Raw genomic sequence first — 14,340 nt, forward strand, 5'->3', positions numbered from 1 at the left:
GGTTCATAGCTGTGTACTGTGATCCTTCCGCAGGGAAGCGGTTGGTTGGGGATGACGGGGTTCATAGCTGTGTACTGCGATCCTTCCGCAGGGAAGCGGTTGGTTGGGGATGACGGGGTTCATAGCTGTGTACTGCGATCCTTCCGCAGGGAAGCGGTTAATGGGGATGACGGGGTTCATAGCTGTGTACTGCGATCCTTCCGCAGGGAAGCGGTTAATGGGGATGACGGGGTTCATAGCTGTGTACTGCGATCCTTCCGCAGGGAAGCGGTTAATGGGGATGACGGGGTTCATAGCTGTGTGCTGCGATCCTTCCGCAGGGAAGCGATTAATGGGGATGACGGGGTTCATAGCGGTGTGCTGAGATCCTTCCGTAGGGAAGCGGTTAATGGGGATGACGGGGTTCATAGCTGTGCACTGCGATCCTTCCGCAGGGAAGCGGTTGGTTGGGGATGACGGGGTTCATAGCTGTGTACTGTGATCCTTCCGCAGGGAAGCGGTTGGTTGGGGATGACGGGGTTCATAGCTGTGTACTGCGATCCTTCCGCAGGGAAGCGGTTGGTTGGGGATGACGGGGTTCATAGCTGTGTACTGCGATCCTTCCGCAGGGAAGCGGTTAATGGGGATGACGGGGTTCATAGCTGTGTACTGCGATCCTTCCGCAGGGAAGAGGTTGGTTGGGGATGACGGGGTTCATAGCTGTGTACTGCGATCCTTCCGCAGGGAAGCGGTTGGTTGGGGATGACGGGGTTCATAGCGGTGTGCTGCGATCCTTCTGCAGGGAAGCGGATAATGTTGGGGATGACGGGGTTCATAGCTGTGTACTGCGATCCTTCCGCAGGGAAGCGGTTAATGGGGATGACGGGGTTCATAGCTGTGCACTGCGATCCTTCCGCAGGGAAGTGGTTAATGGGGATGACGGGGTTCATAGCTGTGTACTGCGATCCTTCCGCAGGGAAGCGGTTAATGGGGATGACGGGGTTCATAGCTGTGTACTGCGATCCTTCCGCAGGGAAGCGGTTAATGGGGATGACGGGGTTCATAGCTGTGTACTGTGATCCTTCCGCAGGGAAGCGGTTGGTTGGGGATGACGGGGTTCATAGCTGTGTACTGTGATCCTTCCGCAGGGAAGCGGTTAATGGGGATGACGGGGTTCATAGCGGTGTACTGCGATCCTTCCGCAGGGAAGCGGTTAATGTTGGGGATGACGGGGTTCATAGCTGTGTACTGCGATCCTTCCGCAGGGAAGCGGTTAATGTTGGGGATGACGGGGTTCATAGCTGTGTACTGTGATCCTTCTGCAGGGAAGCGGTTAATGGGGATGACGTGGTTCATAGCTGTGTACTGCGATCCTTCTGCAGGGAAGCGGTTGGTTGGGGATGACGTGGTTCATAGCTGTGTACTGCGATCCTTCCGCAGGGAAGCGGTTAATGGGGATGACGGGGTTCATAGCTGTGTACTGTGATCCTTCCGCAGGGAAGCGGTTGGTTGGGGATGACGGGGTTCATAGCTGTGTACTGCGATCCATCCGCAGGGAAGCGGTTGGTTGGGGATGACGGGGTTCATAGCTGTGTACTGTGATCCTTCCGCAGGGAAGCGGTTAGTGGGGATGGCGGGGTTCATAGCTGTGTACTGCGATCCTTCTGCAGGGAAGCGGTTGGTTGGGGATGACGGGGTTCATAGCTGTGTACTGCGATTCTTCCGCAGGGAAGCGGTTGGTTGGGGATGACGTGGTTCATAGCTGTGTACTGCGATCCTTCCGCAGGGAAGCGGTTAATGGGGATGACGGGGTTCATAGCTGTGTACTGCGATCCATCCGCAGGGAAGCGGTTAATGGGGATGACGGGGTTCATAGCTGTGTACTGCGATCCTTCCGCAGGGAAGCGGTTAATGGGGATGACGGGGTTCATAGCTGTGTACTGCGATCCTTCCGCAGGGAAGCGGTTGGTTGGGGATGACGGGGTTCATAGCTGTGTACTGCGATCCTTCCGCAGGGAAGCGGTTGGTTGGGGATGACAGGGTTCATAGCTGTGTACTGCGATCCTTCCCCAGGGAAGCGGTTAATGGGGATGACGGGGTTCATAGCTGTGTACTGCGATCCTTCCGCAGGGAAGCGGTTAATGGGGATGACGGGGTTCATAGCTGTGTACTGCGATCCTTCCGCAGGGAAGCGGTTAATGGGGATGACGGGGTTCATAGCTGTGTACTGCGATCCTTCCGCAGGGAAGCGGTTGGTTGGGGATGACGGGGTTCATAGCTGTGTACTGCGATCCTTCCGCAGGGAAGCGGTTGGTTGGGGATGACAGGGTTCATAGCTGTGTACTGCGATCCTTCCCCAGGGAAGCGGTTAATGGGGATGACGGGGTTCATAGCTGTGTACTGCGATCCATCCGCAGGGAAGCGGTTAATGTTGGGGATGACGGGGTTCATAGCTGTGTACTGCGATCCTTCCGCAGGGAAGCGGTTAATGGGGATGACGGGGTTCATAGCTATGCACTGCGATCCTCAAATAGAACGTGTTTTGCGGCAGACTACATAAACATTCCTCCGCCATGTCCCGGGGCTCTGTGGTCCGCCGTGAACTCCGTCCCCTTCCTGATTGCACGGTGCAGCCCGCAGTCCTGGCCTTGGACCCGTCTCCAGTGATTTGCCGGCTTGTCGTCCAAACCGCCTCTGGCAGTCAGAACAGGAGCCCCCGCCGCAGCCTCGTGGGTGTTGCTGTGATTGAAGGGGATGCAGTTAACCCTCCGAGTGATCTTCCTAAAGTCCTGTCTGGAGGGTTTAATATACCATTGACAGTACTTTGTGATATCTGTCTGATTGGTTAGAAAATACTTGTCGATCCCGCCAGAAATCTATTGAGCACCCCATCTTCTGCGTCGTCTACCTCTCATTGTTCTCAGGACTACAGAATCCCTCCCTTTTTAATAATCTAGGAGGCGGGGTGTCGAGTATTCCTCTCCTGGACTGCTCCTGTATATAGGTGAGTGAGAGTTGTCACCCCGCAACAGGAAGTGTGTTACTGGCAGGATCACCAGATGAAAGTGGGGGGGGAAAAAATCCTGAAAAGCGGGAAAAAAAAAAAAACAAAGGCAGCCGCCACATCTAAGGACAGGTAAGCAGCAATATAATAAACTTTTGTTCTTGGGTTTAGCTACAATGTCAATAGATGATATGTTTCTTTTTTGATACAATGTAACACGCGTGACCGGCTTTAGACCGGAGCTCCGCCATTTGTGGGGCTGCATATGGAAGACAATGGCGTTGATGTACTAAAGGCAAATAGACTGCAGCGGCTGCGCGGGGGGGCTCTGCTGACTTCCGTCATCCAATCATGTGCAAGCAAAGTGCTGTTTTTTGGGTTTTTTTTGGGGTGGGGGTGGGTTCTTGCACCTCATTTACTAAGTTCTGGAGCAACTGCACTTGCAAAGTTCACAGCCTTTTAGTAAATCCACCCCAGTGCCCATAGCCAGTCTGACGCTGAAAAGACGAGAGCGCCATCGCTTGGTTGGCACCGGGCAGCAGCTCCGTAAGACGTGGCTCTGGGCTCTCCTACCCAGGTGACCCCGGGTCATGGAGTCCGCCCAGCGCCGCTTCCCGTTTTGAGGTCTGACCGCTAGGCGGAAACGCATCCGCCGTTACAGGGAGAGGAAGACGGGGAGCAGGGATAATAACACACGGCTCTCTACATCATCATCCCAACATGGCATTATACCACCAAATCACAGGACTCTGCCAAACCTCCCATTAACCCCCCGAGGATCGGATCGGCCAACTGACTCCGGTACGTGTGTGTGTGTGTGTATATATATATGTGTGTGTATATATGTGTGTATATATATATATATATATATATATATATACATATAAATTATTTTATGTATATACAGTTGTGTTCAAAATAATATCCGTCAGACATCACTAACCGGATCAATCACTGTTTTTGGTGGAAATGATATTTCTACATGGCAAATAATTTCCTAGCAGGTGTAGTAGAGTAATAGAAATCCAACAGTCATGACATGCATGCTGCTGATTCTGTGTCATTGAATCACTCATTGAAAGGGGCGTGTTCAAAATAATAGCAGTGTGGAGTTCTATTAGTGAGGTCATTCATTCTTTGAACAACAGGTGGCAATGATTGCCCTTATTTAAGGAAGGAAGGCAGCAAATGTTGGACATGCTGGTTACAGTGCATTTCTCTCTGAAATTCTGAGGAAAATGGGTCGTTCCAGACATTGTTCAGAAGAACAGCGTACCTTGATTAAAAAGTTGATTGGAGAGGGGAAAACATATAAAGAAGTGCAGAAAATGATCGGCTGCTCAGATAAAATGATGGCAAATGCTTTAAAATGGCAACCAAAACCTGAAAGACGGAAGAAAGCGGAAAACTACCATTGGAATGGATAGAAGAATAGCCAAAATGGGGCGGACTCAGCCAACAATCAGCTCCAGGAAGATGAAAGAAGGTGTGACGTTGCCTGTGAGGACTCAGCCAACAATCAGCTCCAGGAAGATGAAAGAAGGTGTGACGTTCCCTGTGAGGACTGTTACAATTAGAAGACGCCTATGTGAAGCCAAGCTATCTGCAAGAAGTCCCCGCCAAGTCCCGCTGTTGGAAAAAAGACGTGTGCTGAAGAGGTTACAATCTGCCGAAGAGCACATTGACTGCCCTAAAGAGAAATGGCCCAACATTTTGTGGACTGATGGAAGTAAGATTGTTCTTTTTGGGTCTAGTGGGCGGAGACAGTTTGTCAGACGACCCCCAAACACTGAATTCAAGCCACAGTACACTGTGAAGACCGTGAAGCATGGTGGTGCAAACATCATGATATGGGGATGTTTCTCATACTACGGTGTTGGTCCTATTTATCGCATACCAGGGATCATGGATCAGTTTGAATACATCAGAATACTTGAAGAGGTCATGCTGCCTTATGCTGAAGAGGAAATGCCCTTGAAATGGGTGTTCCAACAAGACAATGACCCCAAACACACCAGTAAACGTGCAACATCTTGGTTCCAGACCAACAAGATGGACGTTATGGAGTGGCCAGCCCAATCCCCGGATCTTCATCCAATAGAAAACTTGTGGGGTGACATCAAAAATGCCGTTTCTGAGGCAAAACCAAGAAATAGAGAAGAACTGTGGAATGTGGTCCAATCATCCTGGGCTGGAATACCTGATCACAGGGGCCAGAAGTTGGGGGACTCCATGCAACACAGATGTACAGCAGTTCTCAGAAACAGTGCGACTACAACCAAATATTCATGAAGTCATTCAAAGGAAAGCAAAATCTTCAAACATTTCTCAGTTTATATAGTGAATGTTGGAGTTTGTAAAGAAGAATACAAACACGGCGATTTTTTTGAACCGTCTAATATTCACTTTTCTTCCATTTTTTTTTAGAGGAACAACACAAATTTGATGTATTTTTCTTCATGTTGTGATTTGGAATAGAATGTGTCGTGTTCCCAATGCATTTGTGTGGATGGAAATAAAAGGATTAGAAGGATTTTCAGCTTTATTCACTTTTTTCAACACACGGCTATTATTGTGAACACAACTGTATATATATAAATTATTATTATGACACCGAAGCTCCTGCACTGACTATTGGCACTGAGGACGTTATTTTTCACTTTGAAGTTCTATTCCTAATTTTTTTGTTGAGTTGTCTCGAAGTATATGTGTCATATTTAGGCAGCGCGTTTATTGTATTTGGTTCTGGTGATATAGTGTATGTTTTGTGGGTTCTTCTTCTAAAGCAGCCTTTCACAGTTTAGAGGGTTCCCTAGAGGAACCCATGAAATAATTTTCAGGTCTTGAGGAACCCCTTCCTAAAACCAATTCATCAGGGGTCAATGGGAAAATTCCCTACAAATTGGAGAGAATGCTCCTTACAGTGGGGGTCAGTGGGAAGAATGTCCCTTACATTGGTGGTCGGTGGGAAGAATGTCCCTTACATTGGTGGTCGGTGGGAAGAATGTCCCTTACATTGGTGGTCAGTGGGAAGAATGCCCCTTACATTGGGGGTCAGTGGGAAGAATGCCCCTTACATTGGTGATCAGTGGGAAGAATGCCCCTTACATTGGTGGTCAGTGGGAAGAATGCCCCTTACATTGGGGGTCAGTGGGAAGAATGCCCCTTACATTGGGGGTCAGTGGGAAGAATGTCCCTTACATTGGCGGTCAGTGGGAAGAATGCCCCTTACATTGGGGGTCAGTGGGAAGAATGTCCCTTACATTGGAGGTCAGTGGGAAGAATGTCCCTTACATTGGAGGTCAGTGGGAAGAATGCCCCTTACATTGGTGGTCAGTGGGAAGAATGTCCCTTACATTGGGGGTCAGTGGGAAGAATGCCCCTTACATTGGGGATCAGTGGGAAGAATGTCCCTTACATTGGTGGTCAGTGGGAAGAATGTCCCTTACATTGGTGATCAGTGGGAAGAATGTCCCTTACATTGGGGGTCAGTGGGAAGAATGTCCCTTACATTGGGGGTCAGTGGGAAGAATGTCCCTTACATTGGTGATCAGTGGGAAGAATGTCCCTTACATTGGTGATCAGTGGGAAGAATGTCCCTTACATTGGGGGTCAGTGGGAAGAATGCCCCTTACATTGGGGGTCAGTGGGAAGAATGCTCCTTACATTGGGGGTCAGTGGGAAGAATGTCCCTTACATTGGGGGTCAGTGGGAAGAATGCTCCTTACATTGGGGGTCAGTGGGAAGAATGTCCCTTACATTGGGGGTCAGTGGGAAGAATGTCCCTTACATTGGTGATCAGTGAGAAGAATGTCCCTTATATTGGGGGTCAGTGGGAAGAATGTCCCTTACATTGGAGGTCAGTGGGAAGAATGCCCCCTACATTGGTAATCAGTGGGAAGAATGTCCCTTACATTGGTGATCAGTGAGAAGAATGTCCCTTATATTGGGGGTCAGTGGGAAGAATGCCCCCTACATTGGTAATCAGTGGGAAGAATGCCCCCTACATTGGTGGTCAGTGGGAATTATGCCCCCTTAGTTTGGTTGTCAGTGGGGAGAATGTTCCTTACATTGGTGATCAGTGGGAAGAATGTTCCTTATGTTGGTTGTCAATGGAAAGAATTCCCCTTACACTGATGAGAAGAATTGCTCCCCTTACAGTGGTGGTCATAATGCTACTCTTAGAGAAAGCTAAAAAGATCCTTGTATTTTGCCAGAGTGGTTTTGATCCTTGAACGATGCAGGTCCAATTGAACACATCCCAAGGAATCCCTAGCAACCTGTGGAGGAACCTTAGGATTCCACAGAACTCTGGTTGAGAATGGCTGCCCTAGAGGAACCTTTGAAAAAAAGTCTGGTATTCGGAAACCCCTGGTAAGGTTAGTCCATCAGGGGTCATTGGTGGTGGTAAGTGGGGTGGACCAGAATGACCCCCTTCCCTTCATGCTTCTGGCACTGCCAAGTGATGTTGGATCTGGAACTAAGCAGGTACCACCAGATGGGAGTTCATGTAGCCACAGCTCAAGGAACCCTTAGCCACTCCTGAAGGAACCCTGGGTGAGAGTCTTTCCTACTAAGATGATCCTCAGTGCTTCTACTAGATGTTTGTAAGCAAAATAGATCTCAACTCAATCCCTTCAACTCCAGATCAGCAAATATTTTCCAAATGCAAGAGCCATGTGCAGGGCCACCAATAGGGGGGGATACAGGGAGTCCTCACATACGGAGCCCCATTGGGTTAGCAGGGAGGCCTTGGCCCAGCCCAGAGGAGCCTCATCATCTCTTGGGTACAAAACAGCCCCTGCACAGCAAGAGTGAGCGCTTGAAGCCCAAGGCTTTCCATGATTGGTCAGGACATGAACATGAATGTGAGACGGGGCTCTGTTGGGAGCACATGGATGCAAGGTGGGGAAGTCCCCCCTTGCACATCTCAAGGAACCCCTAGCAACCTCTGGAGGAACCTTAGGGTTCCACAGAACCCTGGTTATATTACAAACTGCATGGATCTACCTGGATGTTTCCATGTATTCTATCCTTCAATGATGTTATTTTCTTTGCAGCAGATCTGCAGTAAAGCGTCTCTTGTCTGTTTTGACGTTCCGTTGACCGAGATAAACACATACTGTATTGATTCCTGAGTGCTTTGCCAACTGGCACAGAAGGACTTCTCCCCTCAGCCCACTGGCTTCAGGATGTCCTCTATTTTTGGTGAAATGATCTACGACTAGGAAAAAAAAAAAAGTAATCTCTGTTTTCAAGTGCCACGAAACTCTGGTCCCTCCTCCTCTGTGGGGACACAGAGGGTGCCAGACCGTCCCGTATATAGGTACGAGGCCTCAGCCAGAGGGAATAGAGACCAGAGGAGGAGAGCTGACTGGGAGCTTGAGCAAAAGTCAAGAACTGGCACCATGAAACTGGTCATAGTCGCTGCTTTCCTTGGGTTGGTGGTCGTATGCATGGGACGTAGAGGTAAGGACACCACTCTATGGACCTATGGGCATCTCTGGAACCTATGGGCATCTCCAGAACCTATGGGCATCTCCGGAACCCTTCTCTCTTGTCTTCTTTACACATCACTCTATAGAAACGGTGGAACCTTTTTCAGGTAGATTTTTAGGATTGTTCCTAGAGAGTCATTCCACCAAAAATGGTTAGCTTAGTGTTTGGTACATGATGGAGAGTTGTACAACCAACCCAACCATGTACACGGATCTTGGAGGGCGGGGCTTTGTAAGGTTCATCATTATTAATGCAGTCATGAGGGATCATGACATACAATGTTGTCCATCCTAACGTGATAGTTCATTTATAGGTGGGAGCTGGTGGATTGGGTTGCCTACTTGCCGTCTGGCAGGATCCCTCATAGTGGGCACAGCGGGTGTACAGAACAGGGAGCTTAGCACAGGGATGGTGGGAACCCCTCAAGGGCACAGCGGGCATACAGACCCGGAAACTCAGCACAGGGATGGTGGGAACCCCTCATAATGGGCACAGCAGGTGTACAGATCTGGGAACTCGGCACAAGGATGGTTGGAACCCCTCATAATGGGCACAGCGGGTGTACAGACGTAGGAACTCGGCACAGAGGTGGTGGGAACCCCTCATAATGGGCACAGCTGGCGTACAGACCCAGGAAATCAGCACAGAGGTGCTGGGAACCCCTCATAATGGGCACAGCAGGGTACAGACCCGAGAACTCAGCACAGGGATGGTGGGAACCCCTCATAATGGGCACAGCAGGTGTACAGACCCAGGAACTCAGCACAGAGGTGGTGGGAACCCCTTATAATGGGCACAGCGGGTGTACAGATCTGGGAACTCGGCACAAGGATGGTGGGAACTCCTCATAATTGGCACAGCAGGTGTACAGACCTGGGAACACAGCACAGGGATGGTGGGAACCCCTCATAATGGGCACAGCGGGTGTACAGTCTCGGGAACTCAGCACAGGGATGGTGGGAACACCTCATAATGGGCACAGCGGGCGTACAGACCCGGGAACTCAGCACAGGGATGGTGGGAACTCCTCATAATGTGCACAGCGGGCGTACAGACCTGGTAACAATGAGAAATTATCTAGTGATCTCATCTGTGCTTTTTTTTCTTTTCTAGCTCACGATCGTGGAAGTCCGGCTGATTCCCGCAGCTCTGAAGGTCAGTTTAGGTCTCCATTCATCTACATATTATCAGTATCTATGGTCATGTTCACCGTGACGTGTCTCAGTAGACTGTCTGCAAGGATCTGGTAGCCCCCCCCCCCTCGGAGTAACATTGAACCATACAGCATGCCTTTTTATTAGGTTGTATGACGATCATATATTTTGTACTGTTTTTGCTTTTTTATACACATTTATTTTGTTTGATAAATAAACACACTACAAGTAGCACCTATGGCAAAGGATCCCCAGAGCACCGTGGGAGCAGTTATGTCACCATTTTCTCCTGATTTATTCCTCAGTCACACCGGGGCGAGTTGTCACGTGATTTGATCGTTTCAACAAGTCCCGCCCAATTGCAACAGAAGAGGTCATATCGGCGCGATCCCGACCACCACTTTATTAATGTGTTCTGTGTCCCAGGGTTCAAAGTTGATGTAGGATATCGTCCCATCTGACTATCTGCTGTCTGAGGCCAACTGTGAGATTGGGCAGGGCGCCCCTCCTATTCTATGGGCATGTATTAACAGTGGGGGAGGGGCCTCAATTCTGGATTCTTGTCCTGGGCACTGGACGACCCATTCTATAACATGGTATCTTCTTCCTTTTCCAAATATTCCAGCCCTGATTAGCTTTTCCTCACTACCTACAGTATATGTGAAGTCAGGACAAGGGTTGGGCAGGAGGGGCAGCTGCCCTGGGCACAGAGAGGAAAGGGGGGTAAAAAGTAGATGCAGGGTGGTACACCCATTCCATGGCCATGTATTAACAGTGGGGGAGGGGGTACAATTCTCGACCCTGTCCCGGTACTGCCTACATTCCCCTCTACCAGGGACGGACTGACCATTTGGGAATTTGGGCACTGCCCGAGGGCCCGGGGTCAGTAGGAGGCCCCATGAGATGCCCCTGGTACCTTTTTTTTTTTCATAGGCTTTTTTGGGTGTGGGTGAGGACACAGGGGCCCCATGATCTCCTATTGCCCGGGGGCCCCATGAGTTGTCAGTCCGCCCCTGCCCTCTACAGCCCCTTTGCTACAAAATGTTGATGGGATGTGGGCCAATAACATGGCATCTTTATCCAATTATTCCAGCCCTTATTAGCTTTTCCTCAGTACCTATATGCAGAGCCGGGACAAGGGGTGGGCAGGAGGGGCAGCTGCCCTGGGCACAGAGAAACAAGGGGGGTAAAGAGTAGATGTAGGGTGGTACACCCATTCTATAACATGTTATCTTCTTCCTTTTATCCAGTTATTCCAGCCCTGATTAGCTTTTCTTCACTACCTGTATGTGAAGTCAGGACAAGGGGTGGGCAGGAGGGGCAGCTGCCCTGGGCACAGAGAGGAAAGGTGGGTAAAAAGTAGATGCAGGGTACACTCATTCCATGGCCATGTATTAACAGTGGGGTAGGGGGCACAATTCTGGATCCTTGCCCTGGGCACTGGACGACCCTGTCCCGGTACTGCCTACATTCCCCCCTACAGTCCCTTTGCTACAAAATGTTTTGTGGTTTTGGTGGGATGTCGGCCAATAACATGGCATCTTTATCCAAATATTCCAGCCCTGATTAGCTTTTGCTCATGAGCCAAGACAAGGGGTGGGCAGAAGGGGCAGCTGCCCTGGGCACAGAGAGGAAAGGGGGGTAAAGAGTAGATGCAGGGTGGTACACCCATTCTATGACATGGTATCTTCTCCCTGTATCCAAATCTTCCAGCCCTGATTAGCATCTCATGTGTAAAGAGAGAAGAAGGGTTGGGGTGGACATCTGCTGTCTTCTTCTTTCACCAGTAATGCTTCTCTTTTCCCTCCGACAGCTTTTATCTCTAGACAAGAGGCCGCCAACTTTGCCAAAAGACACCGACGTAGCAACCTCCAAAATGCGTAAGTGTTGTGTTTTCTCCTCTATGCTATCCAGCATGCCCAACTTGGACCTGGTGATAGTCAGCCAGCCATTGGACCTCCAACAAATGTGCAACTACAAATCTACTAGTTCCCCCCCATTCCCTGGAATTTGTAGATCCACCCAAACTGGTCATCTACCCGTTGACCATCAACGTTTTTGTGAGTCCTTGCCTCCTGTAGTGTCTTAGCTGACCCAATGGTGGTAACCTTCTGTTTTCTGCATCCTACTAGTTCCCCCGATTCCCTGGAATTTGTAGATCCACCCAAACTGGTCATCTACCTGTTGACCATCACCGTTTCTGTGAGTCCTTGCCTCCTGTAGCGTCTGGGTTGACCCAGTGGTGGTAACCTTCTGTTTTATGCATCCTAGTAGTTCCCCCGATTCCCTGGAATTTGTAGCACCACCCAAACTGGTCATCTACCTGTTGACCATCACCGTTTCTGTGAGTCCTTGCCTCCTGTAGCGTCTTGGTTGACCCAATGGTGGTAACCTTCTGTTTTATGCATCCTAGTAGTTCCCCCGATTCCCTGGAATTTGTAGCACCACCCAAACTGGTCATCTACCCGTTGACCATCACCGTTTCTGTGAGTCCTTGCCTCCTGTAGCGTCTTGGTTGACCCAATGGTGGTAACCTTCTGTTTTCTGCATCCTACTAGTTCCCCCGATTCCCTGGAATTTGTAGATCCACCCAAACTGGTCATCTACCCGTTGACCATCAACGTTTTTTGAGTCCTTGCCTTCTGTAGCGTCTTGGTTGACCCAATGATGGTAACCTTCTGTTTTCTGCCTTGCCTAGGGTCTTCGGAGCCCCCGTAAGAGATCCTCTGGAACCCAAGAGAGAAGTTTGTGAGCTCAACCCAAGCTGCGATGAGCTGGCCGACCATGTCGGAATTCAGGAGGCCTACAGACGCTTCTACGGCCCGGTCTAAAGAACCAGAACCATGGCTTCTCTTCTTTCTACGTTACCTTACACTTATCCTGCTTTCTTCACAACGTATCAAGCCGGCCAGTTGCCAGAAGCTGCTTCCGGAGGGGCCACACTCTCGTTGCTTTGTGTATGTTGTAGCTAAGTAGCCATTACCTCATGTAGCTAGGCAAGAATAGGACACGGGAGAGGGGGAGGGGGGCGGTTATGGGGTTTTAGGATTGAGCCTAAATAGACTTTTGCATGCTGTATGAGAAGGTGGGACCAGGAAAGGTCAGGACTCCTGGACTCACGGTGCACAGGGTAGACATTTCATGTATAGTATGTTGGCAGGCAGGGGCGGACTGACCATTTGGAAACTCGGGCACTGCCCGAGGGCCCGGGGTCAGTAGGGGGCCCCATGAGATGCCCCTGGTACCTTTTTCATAGGCTTTTTTGAGTTTGGGCAAGGACACGTGGGCCCCATGATCCCCTATTGCCCAGGGACCCCATGAGTTGTCAGTCCGCCCCTGTTGGCAGGTCCCCTTACACAGCTAACTGCCACTTGGTGACATATGAAAAATGGCGTATTCGGCTGGTGGAGCAAACAGTTCACCAAGGACTGGGAAGAATGCAATTTTCTAGACTAGCCTTTCATATCCAGCATTCTTGAGGAACAACAAGTCCCAGCCTGCCTTGCCAATCTCTGGCTTGTCATTGTGAACCAGATGGGGATCCATAGGTTGCAAAAGGCCAGGAAACGCCTTACATCGAATAAAAGAACAAACGGGCTTTACTTCTGTTACCTGCATTTTCCTGCTTGTATGTGAGCCAATCGCAGCCCAGGCCTTCGGTCTCCATCAATATCATATCCTTGTATTCAGTTCTGTGTGCAATGGGGGGCAGGCAGGTGAGTGGAAAATCCAGGCAGGGCGGCCGGGTCCTTTGGGGGGGGACCTTGTGTGGGCCCCAAACTGACAAACAGCCCGAAATTCGATTTCCCAGCGTGGACCCACTTTTCAGGCTTGCTTCTATCGCTGCCTATCAGTATGGTGCTATGTGGACTTCTGCTCATGGATGTTGTTTAATATGAATAAATATGTAATGACTTTATCACGTGTCTGCGTTGTTCTGTGTAGATAATCTGCAGAATGTCATTCCTTCCATTACTGGTGTCTAGAGGTCTGCAGAACATCGCTCCATCCCATCCCCCTCCTGGCAGATCCATATTGATATATTCTACAGATTATTCCATCTAGAGATCTGCAGAACATCGCTCCATCCAGGGGCGGACTGACAACTCATGGGGCCCCTGGGCAATAGGGGATCATGGGGCCCCTGTGTCCTTGCCCAAACTCAAAAAAGCCTATGAAAAAGAAACCAGGGCATCTCATGGGGCCCCCTACTGACCCCGGGCCCTCGGGCACTGCCCGAGTTTCCAAATGGTCAGTCCACCCCTGGCTCCATCCCATCCCCCTCCTGACAGATCCATATTGATATATTTTGCAGATTATTCCATCTAGAGATCTGCAGAACATCGCTCCATCCCATCCCCCTCCTGGCAGATCCATATTGATATATTCTGCAGTTTATCTCCCATCACATAAGAGTATCCCCTATACATGAGCCCCCCCATCAGAGTACCCCCTATAAATAAGACCCCCATCACATCAGAGTACCCCCTATACATGAGACCCCCATCACATCAGAGTACCCCCTATACATGAGACTCCCCATAACATCAGAGCACCCCCCTATATATAAGACCCCCACATCACATCGGAGTACCCCAGTACATGAGACCCCCCTGTACCATCAGAGTACTCCCAATGCATGAGACCCCCTATTACATCAGAGTACCCCATATATAGGAGACCCCCCATCACATCAGAGTACCT

General features: G+C 50.0%; 1 protein-coding gene across 1 annotated transcript; it reads left to right on the forward strand.

Annotated features, from left to right (window-relative positions):
- The first annotated feature begins 8,297 nt into the window (after positions 1–8,297).
- On the forward strand, positions 8,298–13,555 carry LOC149441360 (osteocalcin-like). Its single transcript, XM_089657436.1, has 4 exons — positions 8,298–8,452; positions 9,596–9,637; positions 11,450–11,516; positions 12,335–13,555. The coding sequence occupies exons 1-4, from the start codon at positions 8,392–8,394 to the stop codon at positions 12,465–12,467; spliced, it is 303 nt and encodes a 100-aa protein (XP_089513562.1). The 5' UTR covers positions 8,298–8,391; the 3' UTR covers positions 12,468–13,555.
- The last annotated feature ends 785 nt before the right edge of the window (positions 13,556–14,340 follow it).

This window comes from Staurois parvus, unplaced genomic scaffold, assembly GCF_062004578.1.
Source record: "Staurois parvus isolate SC_StPar_1 unplaced genomic scaffold, SC_StPar_1.0 ptg001000l, whole genome shotgun sequence".
In the NCBI taxonomy this organism is placed as follows: Eukaryota; Metazoa; Chordata; class Amphibia; order Anura; family Ranidae; genus Staurois; species Staurois parvus.